The 22,429-nt window shown below is 42.9% G+C and overlaps 1 protein-coding gene across 1 annotated transcript in view; it reads left to right on the top strand.

Moving 5' to 3' along the window:
- The window catches only part of OSBPL3 (oxysterol binding protein like 3), a 96,965-nt gene extending 82,483 nt beyond the window's left edge, over nt 1–14,482 (top strand). Inside the window, exons 19-23 of the mRNA XM_025046813.1 lie at nt 2,201–2,258; nt 2,895–3,039; nt 6,332–6,458; nt 8,111–8,233; nt 10,814–14,482. Of these exons, the coding sequence (XP_024902581.1) occupies nt 2,201–2,258; nt 2,895–3,039; nt 6,332–6,458; nt 8,111–8,233; nt 10,814–10,910 (550 nt within the window). The 3' untranslated portion in view covers nt 10,911–14,482. The remainder of the gene's footprint in view (nt 1–2,200; nt 2,259–2,894; nt 3,040–6,331; nt 6,459–8,110; nt 8,234–10,813) is intronic.
- Nucleotides 14,483–22,429: the final 7,947 nt, after the last annotated feature.

The raw sequence follows: 22,429 nt of genomic DNA, 5'->3' as shown, positions 1-22,429 counted from the left end.
AACCTCGGTGGCCTGTGACCTCTGACCCCGGAAAGGCCTTGGTGGAGCTGGGGCCTCAGGGCACAGGCTGTCTTGGGGAATTTTTCATCTCTCCTTTTGTGCCAGCAGATGTGCAATGCTAGGGGCTCCCTGGGCCCAGCCACACTTTTCTCACTTGGACCAGGGCCACGGTTCCTCCTGGCCCCCTTCCTTCCACCCTCAGTCCCCTGTGGTCTGTCCTCCCTGCAGCAGCCAGAGGGGCCCTTTTAAAACATGAGTCATCGTCCTACGATATGGATGAAACTTGAAGACATTATGCTGGATGAAATAAGCCAGATACAAAAGCACAAATGATGTGTGATTCCATTCGTATGGAGCACCGAGAGCAGTCAAAGTCACGGCCACAGGAAGTAGAACGGTGGCTGCCAGGCGCCCCGCGGAGGAAGGGATGGGGAGCGATTGCTTAGTGGGTACATAATTTCAGTTTGAGAAGATGAAAAATTTCCGGAAATATATAAGATGATGGTGGCACAACGTTGTGAATGTACTTAATGCCACTGCATTATACTCCTATAAATGGTTAAGCTGGTAAATTTTATGTTGTGTGTGTTATTACCACAACTGGAAAATAAAAGGAAGTCATGTCATAATTTGAGCAAAATCCCTTGACAACTTCCACCTTGAATAAAAGCATTCTTACACAGTCTGCACTCCCACCACACCCGTCATGTGCACACGCGTGTGCGCGCGCGCACACACACACACACACGCGCGCGCACCCCGTCCTCGTCCTTCCTCCCTCACTGCCCTGTGGCCACACCGGCTTTCCTTCTCTCTCCATTGCCTTCTGCTCGGACCCCTCTCCCCAGACCCTTCCACCACCCACCCAGTCACTCTCTATGTATCCCATTTTCTTCAAAATTTTTATTACTGTCTGCAGTGAGCTTGCTCGCTATTGTTTTACTTGTTTATTTTCTGTTCACCACACTCTCCTCATCATTCCTGACCCCAGAAAAGCAAAAGCCTGGCCCGTCTTGCTCAGGGCTGTAGCCTGGTGCCTGGAAGTGCTGCCTGGCACCCAGCAAAGGCCTATGAGCATTCACGGGATAAAGGAACAGACTGGCCTGAGGCAAAAAAAAAAAATGGGGAAGAATCTGTTTCCCTTTTCAACTGCCTTGACTGGAGCCTTTCCAACACCTCCTCTTCCTCCTAGATTCCCTCTTGCCCTTGAAAATCCGATGCACTTAAAATGGCCTTAAAGTGTCACACTCCTCAAGGAATCTTTGCATTCAATTAAGATCAAAACCTTGATCTTAACGATAAGATCGAGATACGCTGAGAGATTCGATTCCAATTGTGTGATGTCATGTGGTACCTCTCTGTACCACCTGTCGCTGGTAGAGGACATTATGGAGAGGTGGGTCGGGGTCCTTCTCATATCCTGTAAGTCAACTGGGTTGTAGTCAGATATAAAGCTAGTAGTGATTTGAGGTAAAATTAAAACGACCCTGCCTTGAAAGCTTCATCTAAGCTCTCTGCAAAAAAAAAAAAAAAAAAAGAAGCAAAGGGCAGACTGGAGCAGGAATCTATACACCTGTGATCCAGGTGAGAGCCACCTAGTTCTCAGCATTTCCCCCAAGGAAATGTATTTAGCTTCCGTTTCTACTACTGACCTGGTTACTCATCCACTTAGGACCAGAGAATAGATTTTTGTAGCCATGAGAGATGAAAAGAATTAGAACATCGGCTGTGCTTCTGGTGTCGAAAGAGAATCTGCAAGCAGGTGTAGCCATCACCTGTGGGGCCCGCCTGCCTCCCCTCCGAGACATTCGTTGTGTTGCCAGCATTGGATTTGTTGGCAGGTATCTCCAAGGGAAAATCTGACTCCAACTTCAGATTAAACTTAAGAGCCCGGACGGTATTTGTACTCCTTTTCCCCATTTCTACATGATGTGAGAACTCACTTTTTGCTTCAGCTGCAAGACGCTGCTGTGCCTCTCCCTCCCTCCCATTTTTATTACAGACTTGGAATGAGGCAGCCTATCCACCAGAATAGGGCTTGGAAATGCCACTCAATTTTATTGGTTTCCAAATACGGATTCTGTTTTGGCTGAAAATAGTACTAGGATTTTTGATTTATGGAGTAATGCCTTCTGTTCTGTCGTAGAGATTTTTAGGGCAGCTGGGTAACTGGGAGATTTGGGGAAAAAATCCACTCTAGAGAGTTGGAGCGCCCTCTGCTGTTCGCCCTGTGGTACTGTATATACCCACAGGCTGAGGTGAGGTGAGGTGAGCTGAGCCAGTCTTAGACTTGGAAGGATTCAGCGTGAATATGGGTTGCATAAGGTTCCTGCAGGTTGGATGAACAGATCTAGTTTTGGGATTAAAAAATAACAGAATAAACTGAAAATTGATTGGTTTACAGAGTAGCCTCCTTGATTAGTTTACAAACGACTGTCTAGTTCCTTTAGGGAAAAAATTATATGAATTATATTTCTTTTAAATTACAATAGTCAGAGCCACAGTGAGAGCCTGGGGACATCACATCAGTTCCACAGGAGGGGCGGGCGTTCAGGGCCACCACGCTATTCCATTGATGTGTAAGAACCGAGCTTTTCCTTCCTTACACTGCATGCAGAAAAAAATAGGGAAAAAAATATACCTTACACACACACACAAAAAGTATCAAATGTTGGTTATTGAGTTAGTTGCAAATTGTAACTAAAGAGTTAGCTATTGCTTTTTATTAAAAAATTAAAGGTGTGATTTTGAAGGAAAAAGGATAAAACCCAGAACTATATGTCGTATAGAATTATCTTTATGCTTCTTTCTCTTTTCTATGTTTTTCTCCCTCTTAATATCTGTAATATGTTGACCCCAAAATACTACACGGACAACTCTCATTTGAATCCTAGGCAAAATACTGGAGCACTAATGCCCGTGAGATTGAAGGTGTGGTATTGGACAAGAATGGAAAGGCAGTGCATCGGCTGTTTGGGAAATGGCACGAAAGCATCTACTGTGGTGGCTCCTCCTCGTCCGCCTGTGTCTGGAGAGCAAGTTAGTACCCGGGTCAATCAGCCCTGGGCAGAGAGCGGGGGCATGGCCCGAGGAACCACAGATGGGCGGGCATCAGTGCCCATCAGTGTCTGCCGCCTGCTTTGAACTATGTTCGAGCTATTGGCCCTTCTTCCCTTCACCTAATCATAGCTCAGGCTCATTCTCTTGCTTATCAACAAGACCTCAGTTGGGCCTTAGGGCCTGTGTCCTTAATCCCAGAACAAAGCCATTGCTAATCCATGGTCACACTATCTTCCAATCAACGCACATCATTCCCATGCCTATATTGGGCACTAAGGAATATTGGTAAAGTTCAAGAAGTCATTCTAGAATAAGACAGAGAAAAACGTTACTGGCAAAGCATGTGACCTGAAGGTTCTACAAGAGTAGGTCTCCCCCAGATTCACCTAATACCACGAGCCACTCTGATCTATCCTGTCATTCTGGAAGGATGCTGAGCCCTTGAAGCAGCAATGAGGAGAAGAACAAGGGAAGCCAAACCTTCATAACATGTCCACAGAACATTTTAAGACTTTAGATCATCTCATAATCTGATAAATCTGTTTCCAAGTCATGGTCATGTTATCAAACCTTTGTTCTGAGAGACCACTGTTAGGATGCTTTAGACTGATCAAAAAAAAAGAAAGAAAAGAAATGAGAAAACTATTCTAATAGTGGCTTAAACCATTAAGACATGGACTAATACTTAAGGGAGGGGGTGAGTGGTCCAAGGGTTGTTGGCAGGTAACTTACCTGTGTCAAGAGCACCGATCCATGAGAGCACATCCTGTCACTCCCAGTCTGGCAGCGATGTGTCCCCTCGGGGATGTGCAACAGTTGTCATGATTCAATGTCACGTCCCCATGTGACAGTTCACCCAGCAGGGAGAAGGGAAGACAAAAGAGCTCTCTTCGCTTTTGCCTCTCTTTTCTCAGGAATGAAATATTTCCTACGATCCCCTAGCAAACGTATATCTTTACATTTTGCCAGCCTGAAGTGGGTCCAAACCCATCCGTGCACCAATCCCAGATAACTGGGTAGGTAGGAGCGATTCAGGTGGGTTTAGGTTCATCCCCTAGGGAGGGCACAATGCCACCTGACCAGAGCAGTTTCCCATTGGCAAGTAAGAAAGGGAGATGACGTAGAGGAGGCAACCAACAATGTTTCTTCCAACGAGTTGCAGCCACATCCTCCTCCATCACAGAGCTTGCCTTGAAGCTAGCATGAACTGGCACAGTAACCATCTTAGCATCAGAGGTTGGAGGCATGCGTGAGATTCTGTGAGTGACACACACTCTCCTTTGCTTAAAGTTCGTATCCAATCTTTCTGGATGTTAAAGAAGTACCTTGATAAAAAAAAACACTATATAAGGTGTTATTCTTATTGTCATTGTTATTCGCTGAGTTTATATCTCTGCCTTGGCTGTGAGCACCCCTGGCCCATCTTCAAGAAAAACTGCTATCTTCGCTCTGGTGGACAGAGATTGGGGTGGGTTTTTGCAGGCACATTAGGAAGCTTGGCTATTAGTTTCATGTTTATGATACACAGAGAATTAGACCTAGAGCTTGACAGAGGGACTTCTGAAGCTTCAAAAAGTGGTCTGTAAAAAAGTTTGTGGAAAGCGCTTGTGTTTGATTATGTGAGCTCAGGCTATGAGTGAATTTATTAGTCTACATCTGATTTATCCAATATGGAAATTTAGATATTTTTAGCTGGAATTCAAGTTAAGGCAATACACCCACATTAATCTGCTTGGGCTGCTGTAACAAAATACCACAGACTGAGTGGTTTAAACAACAGAAATTTACTTTCTCACGGTTCCGGAGGCTGAGAAATCAAAGATCAAGGTCCTAGAAAATCTGAGTTTCGGTGAGGGATCTCTTCCTGGTTTGTAGACAGCCTCCAGATCTGGACTCCACATTTCTGGCCACATTTAACTTCCTCGGAGGCCCCATCTCCAAATATAGCCACATTGAAGGATAGAGCGTCAATGTATGAATTTTGGGAGGACACAAATATTCGGTCCATAACATTCTGCCCCCTGGTCTCCCAAATTTATGTCCTTCTTACATGCAAAATATATTTTTTTCCATCCTAACGGCCCCAAAAGTCTTAACTCATCTCAGCATCAGCTCTAAAGTCCAAAGTCTCATCACAATGTCATCTAAATCAGGTGTGGGTAAGACATGAGGTGTGATTCATCCTTTCTAGCTGTGAGCCCACGAAACCAAAATGTGCTTCCCAAAATCAGTGGTGGGACAGGCCTAGGACAGACATTCCAAAAACGAGAAAGGAAAGAAGGAAGAGGTGACAGGCCCAAGCAAGCCTAAAACTAGCAAGGAAAATGCCATTTGATCTCAAGGCTCCAGAGTAATCCTCTTTGGTTCAATGCCCAGCCTTCTGGGCCCACTGAGGCAGTGGCCCTGCCCCCATAGTCCCCACCCACAGCAGGTGGTGGCAGCTTGGCATGTTGAGGCTGCAGCAGTGGCCTCGCCCTTTGAAAGGTAGAGGCAGCCTTGCCCCCTGGGTCTGTGTAGTCTGGGCCTGTGGTGGGAGTGGCAGCCTGATGATCTCTGAGTCATCTTCACTTTCAGTCGTTCCTCTCTTTTCTTGAAGGGTAACACATGTTCACAGCCAGATAGCTCTACGGTCCCATCCTGTAAAATACCAATGGTCCAACAGTCTGTTTTCTCTGCCCCTTTGGTTCTAGATGGCAGTGTTTCTGCCAGTGCAATCCATCTCTATTCCTGGCCTCTGCTGAGATGGTCTTAAATTAAAATATGTGCGATTTGAAGAAGCAAGAGTTAGTGAAAAGAAGGGCAGGTAGGAAGAAAAGAGTAACATTTATTGACTACTTGCTAGAGGTTCGGCACTATTTTAGGTACTAGACAGAGTTTCAGAATTTAACATCTCTTACGTGAAAAATTCTCGAGAGTGACAGTCTTGTTAGTCAGGAGAAATAGACCTCAAGTTCTTTTTATCATCTTTATTTGTGTAATAAATTATTTTTATAGCTTAAACAGGATAGAAACTTCACAGTGTTTTATAAATTCACTGTATGACTACACAAAGGAGGCCTTACCCTTGTAGGCAGAAGAAAACTTACAGAGGAGAAAATTTATGGGGAACCATTCAGTTCTTATTTGCTAGCCAGACTCTTTTAATAGAATTGGAAGAGTTTAGAGCTGAGAGAGAAAAATTACAGCTGGTCTGAGATGAAAAAGGTGAAGGAATTAAAATGTAATGTAAATGAAATGCAAGTTAGGGATGAATGATCTCTTTTTCTTTTAGATCCCATGCCGAAAGGCTATGAGCAATACTATGGCTTCACGCAGTTTGCACTAGAATTAAATGACATCGATCCGTTGTGTGTGTCTTCATTACCACCTACCGACACCCGATTTAGGCCAGACCAAAGGTAAGGATTTCTTAAAGCTCTTTATCTCTAGAGATGTAAAATTTTTTTATAAAAATTCCTATTAACAACTCCCAGGCCACCAGTGGATCCTAAAAGAGAGAGATAATGTTACCAGGAGTAGAGGTCCGAGGGGACTTTAAGCAATTATCTGGAAGGAATGGAGCCCAATTTAGATCTATGTGTGGCATGACTTTTATTCATCAGTAGAGCCCCAGTTCTATTGAAATATCAAAAAAAGCATTTATTTCTCAGAGTTTAACTACATACAATAGAGATTGTCTATTTGAAAGAGGAAAAAAGCATCTGGCTCCCTTGACCCCTTGAATTTAAATTATTTTGATGCCCTGAGATATAATATCTGATTCTTTGTTTGCTGCTAACAAGCCATGTGGCAGATGATAAGCCTTTTCATCTTTCCCAGCCTCAGTTTCCAACTCTGTAAAATAGAAAGAATAATCTCTTCCCTAAGGTCTTTCTAATAAGACTCAAAACCTAGAAGGGGAAAAAAAGGTAAAATTTGACTTTATTTAAAAAAAAAAAAAAACACATACAATACCACCCTTCTTCATGGCAAAGTAAATAAAATATATACCCAGAGTCAAAAGATAAATGACAAACTGAGAAATCTTTATTTGCAACTCTTTTCATAAATTGGTTCTGGAAATTAAGGTCAATGCATTAAAAAAAATGGACATAGAAAAATGGATATTTCACAAAATAAGAAAGGCAGATATCCCTTAAACATATGAAAAGATGCTCCATCTCACTCAAATAAATGCAGATTTTTTAAGCCACATTGACATATCGTTTGTTTGAGGTACCCGAGACCATGGGAAAAGGCAGTCTAAGAACATTGCTGGTGGGAATCTAAATTGCTGTAATCCCATAAAGGGCAGTTTGGTTATATCCATATTACAGATTCACCCTTTAACTCAGCAATTTCACTTCTAGAAATTCCTCCTTACAGACTTTACTAACCCACATGCAAAATGACAGGTAAACATGGTCATCGTAGCATTATTGTAACATTTAAAAAGTGGGAACATCTCAAATGTCTAACAGTAGGAAATTGTTTAAATAAATTCAGGTATATCCACACAGTTGAATATTATACCACTATTAAAAAATGAAATGCCTGTATGTTACCAAGAAAGATCTCCAAGATACATTGTTAAATAAAAAGTAAAACAAAACAAGAAACCAAGGAATAGACACTATGTGTCACGTGCTACCATTTATGTTTTAAAAACAGAGGGAGGGGTAAGGCTATATGTTAACGTTTGTTTATATACATACCAAGAATCTCTAGAAGAATGTGCTGGAAACTAACTACCAGTGCATTACCCGTGGTGGGAACGTGAAAATGGGCGGGATGGGGAGCAAACGGTACAACTGGAGACAAGGATGAGAGGGAGACTTTACCCCAGGTTCCTTTTTAAAGACATGATTTCTTGTACCATGTATATATCACCAATTCAAAATATCTCCCCTAACTACCTCTAAGGCATGGAGGAGGGGTCGTATGTCTAGAGAAGCATTTGGAATATCCAGTTTGGACACATGGCAATATCAGCAGTGATGACTGTTATATTTTCACGGAATTCATAGTCTTTTTTTTTTTTTTTTTATTTTTTTCACCCTCCACGCCTCAGGTTTCTGGAAGAAGGGAACTTAGAAGAAGCTGAAACCCAAAAGCAGAGGATTGAACAGCTACAGAGAGAAAGGCGGCGGGTCTTGGAGGAAAGCAGCGTGGAGCACCAGCCTCGGTTTTTCAGGTGCGTGCCCCTGGTGGGTCCTGGCGACACCCGATGGTTCCGGTTTCTCGTCACATGACGAGAGTGAACAGGTGTGTCCCCTCCCCAAGTAAGAGCGGTCTGGATATTTCTCCTCTTTAGAGTGGCCTGCTGTCTGAGGGCCCGACTTTCTGTGGACACCTGGCTCTAGACTGTCCCTTGGCCTGTCCCCCGTGGCAGTGGTGTCTTCCTTTTTTTGGCGTCCTTCATGCTTTCCCAGCTGCCCCTCAGAACCTCACCCCAGGAGTGGGCAGAGGAACTGCTCAGTTAGTGCTTGTGGCAGAAGCAATGAGACCACCCTAACCTGACTCCCAGTACCAGGCCAGCTTGCTAAATCCGTGTCTGAACTTGGTCACCCACCTGGGTCTATTTTACACAGCGACAGAGATAATTAATGGTCACCCCACCGGCCACCCAAATGGGAAGTCCAAGTAGTCCGATTTTGACCTGCAGAAAAGCCTATACACTTTGGCTTGGGTTTAGAGCATTTATTGTTTGTTTTAAAATGCCTTGCCGAGAAAGTCTTGTTAAAAATAGACTTGAAGCTGTAGAAGGGGCATCAGAGAGCATCAGCCCTTCACCACTCTCTTATTTTAATTGAGAAGAAATGAAGCCCCAGGGAACAGAGAGGCGAAGGACCCAGTGGAAGGTTCTAGATCGGGGCCTGGCTCTTTGACTACCAGGCCAGGGCTCTGTATGGTTTTAGGGGTTTTGTTATTTATTCATTTCTTTAAAATTAACATTAAAACAGGCACATGTAAGAGAACATTTTGATAATTGCCACATGGGAGGGCGATTAGGAGGGTGGGTGAAGGGGAAGAGGATTAGAGGTATAAATCGGCAGTTACAAAATAGTCACTGGGATGAAAAGTATACATAAGGAACAGACTCAACAATATTGTAATAACTATGTATGGTGTTGGCTGGGTACTAGACTTATCAGGGGCATCACTTTGAAAGTTATATAAGTGTCTAATCACCATGTCATACATCTGAAACTTATATAGTATTGTATGCCAACTGTAATTGAAAAATAAAAAATATTTTTTAAATATATTAAAATTTTTTCAAAAAGAATTTTTAGAAAGGCACATGCTGAAATTGCTTAGGGAAATTTTTTGTTTGACATGGTTTCTTAATGGGCAACAGAAACACTTCTGGGAGGAATTAATTGCCACTTTATCACAGCAGCAATAAAGTATGTGTTCCAAAACAGCAAAACAACAAGAAGTAATGTTTTCTCCCCAAAATATAATGCTTTTTTTCCCTGGAGTTCATGTGGATTTTGCCAGATCCCTTCTGATCATTTCCACAAACTCAGGATGTGAGCTATTGAAGAGCAGTTGGCTCATTTCATCTCAAAATGTTCATAACTTTGTTTAAATATTTTAAAAATAAGACCTTAAATTGTTTTTTGAAAAAGGCAAGGGATAGATAGATACTCGGAGAGATTAACAGCCTTTACAACTGATTTACTGATCAACTGATAGGTATACACATATACCTTTAAGTAAGTCGACTCTTTTTTCCCCCTATAAATCATCTAGTGTCATTTTTTAAATAAGGAAAATCTACATTTATGAACATGTCCACTACAGTATTTTTTAGGATCATTAAAAATTATGGGTAACCGAACTGTCTCAAGGACTAGGTAAGGAGATCCGGCAAATTGATGTAACATGAAGGCATCAAAAATGGCCTCATGAAGTTGGTGGAGCGCCATGGGAGACAAACGAGCCTTTACATGCAAAATGTGAAATGCCGTCTAGGTTGTTGCCGCAAGCATCTGCGAATCCTTTTGGAATAGAAAGGGACTGAAAGCAGCTGTAGCTGGGTGCCTGTGGCTCTTTTTCCTTTTGATTGTCTATGAAATTGTCAGAGTATTGGAGGTGGCCAACAAAAAGTTGGAGAGAAGGCAAGAGTTTCTCATCAGGAGGGGCCCCAGCAGGGAGATGATGGAGAGGCATGGGGGGCTCGGATGTTTCCACTGACGTCACTGAGGAGCAATAAAAAACATCACTGGGAATTTCAAGTGAGAGCTACAGCTGGAGTGGAATCGAGCCTCTTTGTCTCATGGTAAAATACCCAGTGTGCAGATTGGCTCATTTTAAACACATCCCTTTACTGGAATAGGGAAAAGGTAGGAGGAAAAAAAAATCGGTGTTCCTGGAAGTGTGGAGAAACAGGCACTCTCCACTTTTGCTTTGAAAACAGATGGCAGTATCAGTCACAATTACAAATTACCAATACGCATATCGGTTGATAGGAACAGCCTGAGCCACCTGGTCGATTTTAGCTTTTACGTAGTTATACCCAGGGAAGTGGCTGTCTTCTCACAGAAGCACCGTTTTTGGCAGCTTCCAATTTTGAGAAGTCAAAGTGAGAATAAACAGAGTGGTTTTCAGGCTTCCAAGTTCCCTCGCAGCTCCAGCACTGGGTCATTAGGGAAACTGCGTGCACGCTCGAATGATGGTGGGGTGGGGGGCACCAGGGAGGTAGAAAGAGAGAGAGACTAGTACTGTGTTTTCAAGAGCCTTCAGGAAATTCTTTCTTCTTTCACAGGAAATCAGATGATGATTCCTGGGTGAGCAACGGCACCTATTTGGAACTTAGGAAAGATCTTGGTTTTTCCAAACTGGACCATCCTGTCTTGTGGTGAAAAAGGAAAAAAAAAGATGCATCCTTTTATTTCTTCTGTGTTTGCTTTCTGAAGCCACAAACCTGCATCTCTATATTTAGAAGATATTATCTAGAATGATCACTTGTGCTTAGCTTAGCGTTGTATTTAAGTATATATTTTCTTCGGTGGGTTTCTTTACAATTTCAGAGGTTATCACAATTGTTTATATGAATGTAGAACACCTTGATATTTCTTTTTATACATAAACTATTTAATAAAAATGAAAGATTAAATGTTAATGTGTGGGTTGAAAAAGAAGCTTTAACACTAATTTTCCAAAGGCTAGGGAAATGCAAATTTATGCCTTATAAAATTATGTTGGAGGAAGAAAATCCACCTCTCCCCAGTGCATTAAGAAATAAGAATACCCAGGGTTACTCGCCCACATACGTGTAAGCTACCCAAGTTTAATTTGGTAGCTCAGATCTCTTTTTGCCTCAGACAGCTCTTGAATTGCTCATACGAAACAATTCTGCTGGTGCTGGAGTCCGAAGAATATTTGCATTTGCATTTTGGTGGTTGAGAGGATGGTATAAGTTTAGCAGAATGTATGTTTTTATATAAGATGCATATGGCACCTTCTTGAAGAGGAAGCATTTGAGCTCATCCCTCCCTATAGTTTTATTGCCTTATGGGCACAATCGTACCCTGCTACTCAGAGAAATTGCCGTGAATCCAAGAAATCCCTATTAATTAAATGTCATCATGAAATCCCAGAGAGGCAGTAGGTAATTTCTCCTGGGTGAGAGCTGAATCCCACCTTGTTTGATCACATCTCTGTTGAGTGTGGAAAGTCCCAGTTTAGTGTAAAACGTGAGCACATTACACAAGCAGTTTGACTTTGTAAAAGTTTAGCAAAATAACTGTTTTAAAATACTGTTTTGGTATTTCCTACCTCTTAATAAGCACTGTATTTTAGATCTCGTGTAAAAAATTTGACCATCTGCCTTATAGACAAACATAGAGAATTGACGTTCTTTCTTCGTGCTGTGTTCTGATAAAGCTTTAAGTGTCTTATCCCTTTCCTACACTTTTTTCTTACTTGCATCACTTTTTTGGGAGTTTTGCAGCCGTCTTGAATAATACAGATTATGACTACAAAAAGGGGAAACTTTGTCTTTTTAAATGTGTCATTTCAAATTACAATATAAGAATGTGTGCGGTAGTTAAATTGTGTTATCAAAGCAATTCCAACTTCTGCCCAGATTACATTAAAACCAAAGCCTAATTTTTAAGCCTTTTACTCTAATATCCCTAAAAATTCTATGGAGTATCAGATAAAATGGTATAGTATAAGGATTTCTCTCAAAAACATTTTTAGATATTTAAATAGATTCGGAGCATATAGAAGGTTATGAATAAAAAGTAGAATAAATAACAGAAAAAAAGAATGCATGATTTTTCAGTGTCACACCAAATAACCAGTAGGACAGGATTGCATTTTCAAAATGGAAAGTTGTTTAAAGAGGATCAGTAGCATATTTTGGAATCTGCAAGTGACTGTCATTTTAAAAACAAAAATTGGCTCATTAAATATTGCATTCATCCATTCCATTTTATCAAGATGTCAAGATGAATGCAATGTGAATATCATTCCCATTTCTAAACAATTAAATGACACAGTCAAATTCCTTGGTTTGTGCTTTGTTCTTTTCTTTTCAAGCATGTATCCAAATTTTGCTCGCAGACAGGAAGAAGCAGACTGTAGATTTAAGGGTACTCAAGGGGAAAACAAATCTAGTTTTCACAATGTGAAGGGGAATGCAGAATTTTAGTAATATTGACTATTAAATAGGCCTGCTCCAGAAGCTGGCTCAAAAAATAAACAAAAAACAAAAAGTACAACCCAGACAGATGCAGCTTTGTCAGGCAGCATTTGGAATTTCTTTGTCTCGATGCTGTTATTTCAATTGATATTTTGCTTTATTTTGGAATCACAAGGCTAAGTGAACGGAATATCATCTTTGTTACTATCTTATTTGAGATGGGGAGGATGTGGGGGATTAGAACATGATACAGAACTGTATGCAAATTTTAAAATCTGCTAGTCGTTACCAGCATCTATAAAGAGCTTTTCTGACATTTGAACAGCTTGGTGATGCAGCCTGATATAATCTTAAAATTACCTTGAAAGGGAAATGGCTTCTTTTCTCCTTCAGTCCCCATTTTTGAAAGCACCTTCCCACTAATTTGTAACTGAATGGCATTTTATATTTCTAAGATGAAGAAAACAGAAACACCCTATTGTTTGGGAAGAAATGAGGGAAAATCTAATTTTCTGGATTTTGAATCCCTCGATTAAATAATGCTAATCTCTGTACCATTTGAGATAACATGTTTTAACCTCCATTTTATTCCTAACAGTCCATCCCAAATTTGTGGTGAATGACACAGGTCTTCTTGGAAGTGGGACTTTGTGCGGTCCACCACAAGCCGTGGCCGCTACCCCAAGATGCAGATCTGTCTGAAGAAGAGCAGATCACTTCTTTCCCCGGGCTCCAAAGCCTGGATTGGTATTTCCCTGAGTCAGATGTATTAATCAAGTCTCAGTGCAGCTTTTCTGTGCCGTTCACCTGCAGGAAGCCAGGCTGGTGCTGGTAGTAATTACACAGAGTTCACTTTAGGACAACAGTCTAGCTCTCTATCAGGCCCGCAGAATGCCCCAGTGAGCTCTGCAGTCTCCATGTGCTTCCTGTGGGACACTTGAAGAGAAAAAAATATACAAACCAGTTTTTTAAATGTTTACTTCTTTTGGGCTGCTGCTTTTCTCATACTCTACTTTTAATTACTTCCCATAAATCCTTTGCTTGGGCTTCAAGCATTGTCTTTCATCTGTATTTTCCAGATTTATGATGAGGTGTCTTGTTCTACTATTAACAATGTCAATCCTAAAAGAGAAATAATAAACTACAAAGTTTGTATTTGGCGGTTGCACCTTGCCGTGGGTCTTCTACACATTCCCTAAGTCATTTATGCCTTCCGGCTATCGTAGAATTTCCTCAGACCTTTTAGTTATGAGTAGAAGCAATAAGAAGTTGTTCTTATGATCTTAGGAATAATATAGTTCCAATGTATTGACACCATTTATGTGAATATCTTTCATTTTGATATTAACATTGGCATAAATCTATTTTTGCTACCAGATGATAGCTATTTTCACGTGCTCGATTCTTTTCTGTGTTATATTAATCTGTTACTCAGTGTTAGTCTTTATTTTTCTGTGTTGGAAATACGTATCATAAGTATCTGCAAATCATGACAGTCTGAAATGCAGACCATTTTCTGAGACTGGTTTTGGGGAATGCGATGATCAGAAGTTGCTCATTTATTTTATTCGTGATGATTTTATCTTCCTCTGTTACCCTCAGAGGATAGTATTTTTTTAATGGCTATTTGTAAATCTTCCATCTAACCATTTACAAGATTATTTTCTGTTTAAATCCCACCCTTTCACCCACCCCCCTCTGCCTCTCCCAAAAGCTTCCCCAAAAGACTAATTTGTATATTCCCCTCATGCAGCTAGTTGACTGAATAAATAACATGGAAAAGGCCACCTTTGTCTTTGTTTTTAGTTAATGTGTAAATGTGGCTGCCGAAATTGGAGAAAGCAAGACTTTGGCGTAGGCTGTTTTGAGGAAGAAACACACCAGGTTACCCTCGATTAAATAATATCCTGGGACATAAAGAAACTTGGAAACCATAAGTCGCCATACTTTTGTTCCCAATATTTTTAAGGTATACTACAAACATGGGTCCCCCAGCCCTTAGCACTAAGGACCTGGCACAGCCAGAACCCCAGACAGTCCCCAAGGAGCCCCATCTGTTATCCCAGCATGCTGTGGAAATAGCATTATTTTCTGTGTTTCCCAATATGAAGAAAGAAAATTCTGACTATTCATACCAACCTAATGGCCCTTACAAAGAACTGACTCATAGAATTTCCTAAGTTGTGTCTTTTGCAATGCCATAGACACTTAGCCTTCACTAAAGTTACATTTGATTCGGTTGATATATTTATGATGTTACACAATGCACAGGATTACAGTTACACATATAAAGTCACATCTCTGCATCCCTAAAAACACGAGAGACAACCAAAAGCAGTTCATGAAAATTGATTGGATTCTGGCTTAAAAGAAAAGAAAACTAAGCTATAAAAGACACTTTGCGGACAATTAGTGAAACTTGCATATAAACATAATGAAATGATTGCTAATTTTCATATCTGCATTGTGATATTGCCCGTTCATGTGAATCAAATCTGCCGTCAAAGGAGGACCATTATCCAGCTTTATTCAAAATAATGTGTTATGAACACTGAAGGAGATCTTAAAAGGCAATCTCAAAATATTTTAACACGTTGGCCATCACTGGAATAGGTATTAAAGCGTCCTAAGGTGTCGACTTTGAGAAGGCAATAAAATTTGGAGGCACAACTTCCAAACCATTAGTTTACAAACTCAGTCATATTATCTTCGAGTCTTACCGGTGGATACCAGCATTAGTATAGCTAATGCCATCAGTGACCAGCAAATCAGGACATCACTGTCCTAGCTGACCAGTCAAGGTTGTCTTATTACAGATGTAGTAGTTGGAAAGAGATTCCAGCCTCAACTGGAGTTCAAGAGACTTAAATGAAGGGTCTGCTAGTGAAGACACTAGGTTTCAGGCGCACTAGTACCAGCCAGAAGTCGTCCCTGGCCCTGGAGGGAAGGGCAGCTGCAGTCGTGGGGGGTCCTGCGGCTTCTGCCAGAAAGTCCAGACCAAAGTAAGAACTCACTGGGCCCTGGGCGGGGGGTGGGCCCAAGAAAACAGAAAAACAAGCACCTGGACCTTCCGTTCACCAGAATAGTTCAGTCTCAGCTTCCAGAGGAATTTATGGTAAATAAACTTATAGTAAGTAAATAAGCTTGATAGCCTTTTTAAAATTTATTTATCTATCTATCTATCTATCTATCTATCTATCTATCTATCTATCTATTTATTTGGAGTGGTTAGGATTTGTTCAATTATTTTGGCTCCAGTTATTTTACCAAGAATGAATTGGGATTAACTGTGCTTTTTAAAAATCTTTTGTTTCTCCATGGTATTATTGCTGTTATAACATTTTTAATGAGCTAAGGGTGGCCTCTTTTTTAGTAAATGCTGTAATTTAAACAGATACCAGACTGGGAAAGACATATCAACTTTAGAAGTGAATCTCAAATTTGGCTACTATCCTGGGGGTGATTTTACATACGCACACGCACACGCACACGCACACACAGTTTCCCCAGGTGGCTCAGACCCGGACGGCCCCACATATTCTGTTGACCAGCATTTGTTCTTCACTGAGCTGAGACGCCACCTTCTAATGTCATGATTGTTCCAGGACAATAAAAGTGGCATGTTGGTAAAAAACTCTTTGTTCTTTTTCATAAAGTTTTGTATGTTGCTTTTGTACTCTCCGTGACATGTACGGACAAGGGCCTCATCGACCTCTTTCCCCTGTGACACTTCATGGGTACTTTAAAAGGGGCTTGAAGACAGGAAGAGCCAGCAGTGACTGTGAGGGATTCTCTGAAAAACAGTGACTGAGCCAGGAATGGTCGCAGTCGCTGGAAATAAGCGGGCCTCCGGGTCGAGGGCCTTGAGGTCTGGTGGGAAGCCGGTGGGTCGGTGACAGCCATAGTGCGTTAAGAAGGCTCCATAATGAAGGATGCCCAAGTGATGTGGGGAGAGGCGACGGCGCTCAGCCAGGCTGCATTCGGACGTGGACCTCAGACAGTGAAGAGAACGAGAGGACCCGCCAACCAGAGAGGGCTGGGGGAGGGGGAGGCATCGCATGTGACTCATGGTTCCTCTCCCTGCCAGTTAAACCACAGTGCTACTTCCCAACTAGCCTCACCGTGAAATTTACAGTGTGTCGCAATATCTGCTGTTTCCTCAGCCTGGAGGAAACTAAGGGTGGGGAGTGGAGGCGGGCGGTGCTCGGGTGCCCAAGCGGACCAGGGGTGGCCAAGGAAATCACGCCCGAGGACCCCACTCCTCTCTCTACCGCAAGATCACATAAGCTGCCACCTCTAGAGTTTCCCCTACCCCGCCCCACCCTCGCCCCATGAATCCAAACAATCTTCGTGAGGAAAAGGGAAGCTGAGCCTGAGGAATCTGAGAGGTCGAGCACCTCTCCAGAAGTGACTGAGCATTACCAGAGCAGACTATCTAAATGATCTGATTAGACTAAATTTCTTTATTTTAATTTTTTTTGTTATGGAAAACTATACATAAAACTTGACCTTTTTAACCATTCTTAAGTGGACAGTTCAGTGGCATCCAGTGCGTTCCCACTGTGTGAGCATCACCGTCTTCCATCTCCAGAACTTTTTCATCGTCTCCTACTGAAATTCTGTATCCATTTAGACTAAGCTTTAAACAAAATTGGACCTTGAGTTAATTTCTTTCTTGCTAACCAACAGGGGAAGGGCTTTGCCAGGAAGATGAGATCAGTTATCGACAAGATGAAAGCATTATGTCTTTCTTGCTTGTGAACTGTAGGGTGAGTTACAGTTTTGCAAGCCACTACAGAAGAGCCCTCTCAGTGCCATTTGGGCAATCCCCACTTAACAGAATAGTGTCCAAGGACCAGAGGTTAAGTGACTTGACCAAACTTTCAGAGCCCATAATAGCATTATTGGACTATGAGCGTGTGTTTTACTTGTTTCCCAATCCAGCTCCTTCTGCTACAGAATGAGATGCAAGCAATGTGGTCCCAACACCCTCGTCCCTTCCCAGTTTAAGTACTTGTCATTTAATTTTTGTTCCCGAGGTTTCCTCAGTCCTTTGAACCTGACACAGCCAATTCAGTGATTGGAAAAGAAGCACGGGAAGGGACTTGGGAAACCTAATTCTAGTTAGTGGCAAGACATTAGGTAGGTCATTTACCCTCTGCAAACTTCATTTAACGCCAACAGCAAAAGGGCAGATTATCATTTAAGTTCTCTCTATGCTGCCACTCAGTCATCTCAAGATTAGGTGGAAATGTTACTCGGTCAATCAACAAATATTCATGAAACCCAAACATGTGCCAGACACAGCCTCTGAGCTCATGGAGCTTGCCTACAGATTTCAGAATCAGCCCTAAATCATTCCTTCCTGTTTTATCCTGAAAATGGGGATTATTTTGGCCATATGGAAGAATTACATTGCATGGTTGGAAAATGCCGTCAGCTTCTGAATCATTGTGTTTTTGTGGAATCAAACTTATCCAAGTGTGAACAGTTGCTGCAAAGCCTGTCGATGGGGTACTTTGCCTGAACATGTTCATCCAGCCAACAATACAGGGAATATAGGAGAGAGAGAGAGAGAAAAAAAAAGTCAAGTTTCTGTTCTCCCGGAGCTTAGAGTCTAGTGGGGCAGATGATGAGGGTGGGGACAATGAGCACCTAAACAGATCAGTGTGGGGCGTGACCGATGAGAAAGTGCTGGGGAGGAAAATATTCAAGGACTGTGGGAGGACATGGCTCTTTCATGTTCTACAGAGCGGTAAGGGAGGGTTTCGCTGATCCAGGACTTGAAGGGACTTGAAGGAAATAAGAAGGAAGAGCTTTCCAAGCTAAGGGAATGGCAGATGCCAGCCTGAAGCAAGGGCGCGTTCAGGGCAATTTGGAAGGAGGCCAGTGCAGGAGCAGCATGCTGGGAGTCAATCAAAGTTAGGGTGGGGAGGTGCTCGAGTCAGAGGACTTTGTCTTCACTCTGAACGAGATTAAAAGTCAATGAAGAGTTTTGAGCCAAGGAATGGTATGATTTGACTTAGGATTTTAAAGGGTCATCTGGCTGTCTGGCGGAGACTGAGGATACAGGCAAAACCAGGCAGCCGAGCTCGAAGGTGATTACCCTCATCCAGAGAGGGATGCGGTGGTTTGGACCAGGGCCGAAGTGGAGGCAGAGGGAAGCAAGGATCAACGGGGTGGGCTGATGGGTTGGATTTGGGATGTGGGAGAAGGAGCGAGGTCAGGGATGATTCCAAGTTCTGTGGCCTGAGCGTCGAAAAGGATGGAGAGGCCATGAACTAAGACAAGGACAGCGATGACTAGGGCAGCTTTGGGTGCTCTGGTGAAAAAATTAGGTGATGACTTTTTCCAAGAGGTGCTCTCAAGTAGGCCGCTGGATATGCAGGTGTAGTAAAGGATAAGGCAGCAGGTTTGTGTGTTCAAACCCTGCACGTCTGAATGAAGACGAGACTGGCCCTCGACCATCTCCTGAGAGATCCTCCAAGCCTTCGGAATGTTGCTCCTCACAAAAGTGGTTCTATACTCCTGGGACTTCAGGCCATGCCAATATTTTATGCTGCAAAAATGATTTATAGTGGAGGTTCAGGGCCAGGCTATGTCAGTTTGACCTCTGGAGGGGCTGGAGACTAAGGACCTAGGATCAGCCTCATGGATGCTCCACGCCAATGTGGCCAACCCTGGACACCAAGGCTTCCCTGGTTGACAGTACTCTGACCGTGTTGTCACAGATAGTTGCAGGGCTTTCTAATGTGAGAAATCCTCCTCTGTGTCCCTCACCCCCACGGTCGTGGGGGCTGAGTCCTGCATGGCCTCCCCGTGAAGTTCCCCTTCCTGAGCCCACAGCCCTGCTCAGACCAGGCCCTCACCAGTCCTTGCCTCGCCGGACGGAGTCCCTGTCTGCAGGCCCGATTCCTCCCCATCCATTCTCTAAGCTGCAACCAGATTGATTCTTCTACGCTCTAGTCATATCATTAATCTCTTTACAGTCGTTCTCTGCTCAAACACCTCAGCATGGCGTGTATGTAACACAGCCGTCGCAAGCCTAGACTTTCGAGTCAGAGAGATTGGGTTGGAATCTTGGCTCTACTGTTCTGAGCATCTGTTTCCTCAGTTTTAAACTGGAGTTAAGCCCTGAGGGTTTGCCGTGAGGATCCTTGGTCGCTGCCATGTACTGAACTCTCCTCTGTGCCATTCACTAGTCCGGGGATCACTTAACACCCCCACTTGACCTAGGAGGAAAGTGAGACCTAGCTGAGGTAAGTTGCTCACAGTCAGCCTCATACCTGATAAGCCAAAACTCAAATGCTTCTAGCATCTAAACTAGCAGCTCTCGAGAAGCGGCTTGGGGGACTCTGACGACGCAGATTCTCAAATATTTTCATAACATTATGACACCGTTTGCCTTTTTCTATTCATTCTCTTGCAAGCGGGTGATGGAGTCTTCTAGACATGTAAGCTACGTGACGTGTCAGAGGGCAACGGGGTAATGCAGAAGCAGATGTGGAATCCAGCTATCTTTTTTTAACTCACACATTAATGTAAAAATGGCAATGCTGTTCTTCCCTCTCATTTTTCTTTGTTTTGGTGGCTACGGTTACATTTCATTAACATATGTTTTTATCTTAACATATAGTGGGTTTATTATCAGTATTTTAAATGAAGTAATGTTCCTAAATTTCTCAGTTTGAATTTCTAATACAGTGACTACCAATAGATGTAACGTATATAAATAAAAGCTCTCTGAGGTTGTCTATAATTTTTAAGAACATCAAGTTTCTTTGAGGAGCATGCAATTTTTAAGAGCGTATTTGGTCTTGAGACCAAATAATGTGAGAAACGCAGCACTAAGCACTAAACTGTACATAATAGATGTAAATTGCTTATCATGGTGCCTAATGGAGAATGAGGGCTCTGTAAATGGTAGTCTCTACTGTTTTATAGGGCACTATGGATGAATTATTAATTTACTGACCTGTGACTATGTTAGGCCTTATTTCTCTTCACTTCCCCACAAGCACAGTTCTCTCCTGTTCTGGCAAACTGCCTGTGGTCTCAGGTGCCCATACCTTTGCACACTAATCCTCCTTGAGAAACGTCTCTCCCGTCACATCTACCTAACTCACACCTCCCTCTTAAGCCTCAGCTCGAGCGTCTGCATCTTTCAGAAGCCTTTCTTGAGGTAGGCCCTACAGTTCTAACTGCCTGTCTAGTGATCTTCCCATTGAACCCTACTGATTTGAGCAGAAAGTCACAGAAAATTCATTGATATCCTTGGAAAGGGGATAAAGAGGAAGATTTTGTTACCGCCCATTCAGTGCCCTTGAGAAAGAGGCCTTCTTTCTGTGTATAGCAATATCCAATCACTAGAAAAATATATGCAAGAAAGATCATGAGCCAAGCCCGTGCTTCCCAAAATGTGGCTTAGACCCCTGCTACCAGGTCACAGAGGTGCACATAAATATGCAGATTCCTGCCCCCACCCACCACTTACTGAGTCAGACTCCCTGGGGACAGGGCCTGGGAACCTGATTTTTTGAAATGAAGTCTTGTGTTGATTTGGTGATTCTTAAACACAGCCAAGTTTGAGAACCACTCTTCTAGTTTCTTCTAGGTTCCAGAAGAGCCCTATGCCACCCACTGGGGAGACAAAGATGACGAAGACGCCATTCTGCTCTCTGTGGAGCCCATGTTCTCTGGGGGGATTATATCACAATGAGAGAGGAAATAACCTGCCGTGAATAGTGACTGTGTATGGAAATGTAACAAAGGGAGGAGTTGGTTCTGTTGGAAAGGGGATCAGGGAAGATTTCACAGATGTGACATTTGAGTTGGCTCGAATGGTCATTTTTAGGCAGAGAAGGACAGTGAGGGTAATCTGGGCAAGGAGAAGACCGTGTACAATGGAAAGGAAGCCTGAAAGTATATGGCACAGACTTAGAAAGGCACCAAACCATCCGGCATCCTTTGCTTTGATGTTATGTTCAATGACGAAACTTCCTGCGTACTGATTTGGCTCCTTAGCTGCTGGGTACGGGATGTACGGTGAAGGCGAGTTTTCCAGCCAGTAGAGAGAAATTTGTGCATCCTGCATTACAAACCAATAAACCGATATCCTGATTTATAAATTGATCTTTGGTTAGGGTTTATCAATACCCCAGCATGTGTCAGGTGTCAAAATTAAGTTTCTAACCTGCATCATGAAGGCCCTCGATGTGATTTCATAGGTATGAACTGTCCCATGAGGCCTGCGGAGAAGCAGCTGAGCCCTCCGACCTCCAGGAGCAGACGCTGTGGCTTGTTCACCGGTCACCCCTTCGTCCTCCTCTTTCCTCACTAAGAGGACTTTGGTTCTGTTTGGATATGGGCAGCACCGTGTTTGAAGGGAGGCAGGTCTCCTCCACAGCCCCAGCACCCTGATCAGGCTAAGCTTGTAGGGCAAGTCTCCTCCTGCCCATGATGGACAGCAATGCACACGTTGGCCAACGAGAGAAATTTGATGTCAGCTTTGGAAATGCTTTCCACAGTCTTGCAAAAGGACGAGAAAAGGAGCCATCTCCTTTCCGGCCTGGACCGTTGTTTGTGTGGATTGTTTCCGCCGTCGTCCTCCAATCAGGAAGAGGCCAGCCTGAAGACGATGCCAGGAGGATGAGAATGGCAGCGAGGAGTGGCGGAAAGAGCGTAGGTTTTGGATGATGGTGCTGAGGTCTCTGCATCAGCCCCCCGGGAACC

Source organism: Pteropus alecto, unplaced genomic scaffold, assembly GCF_000325575.1.
Source record: "Pteropus alecto unplaced genomic scaffold, ASM32557v1 scaffold21, whole genome shotgun sequence".
Taxonomy (NCBI): Eukaryota; Metazoa; Chordata; class Mammalia; order Chiroptera; family Pteropodidae; genus Pteropus; species Pteropus alecto.
This window is presented reverse-complemented; position numbering and strand designations above follow the sequence as displayed.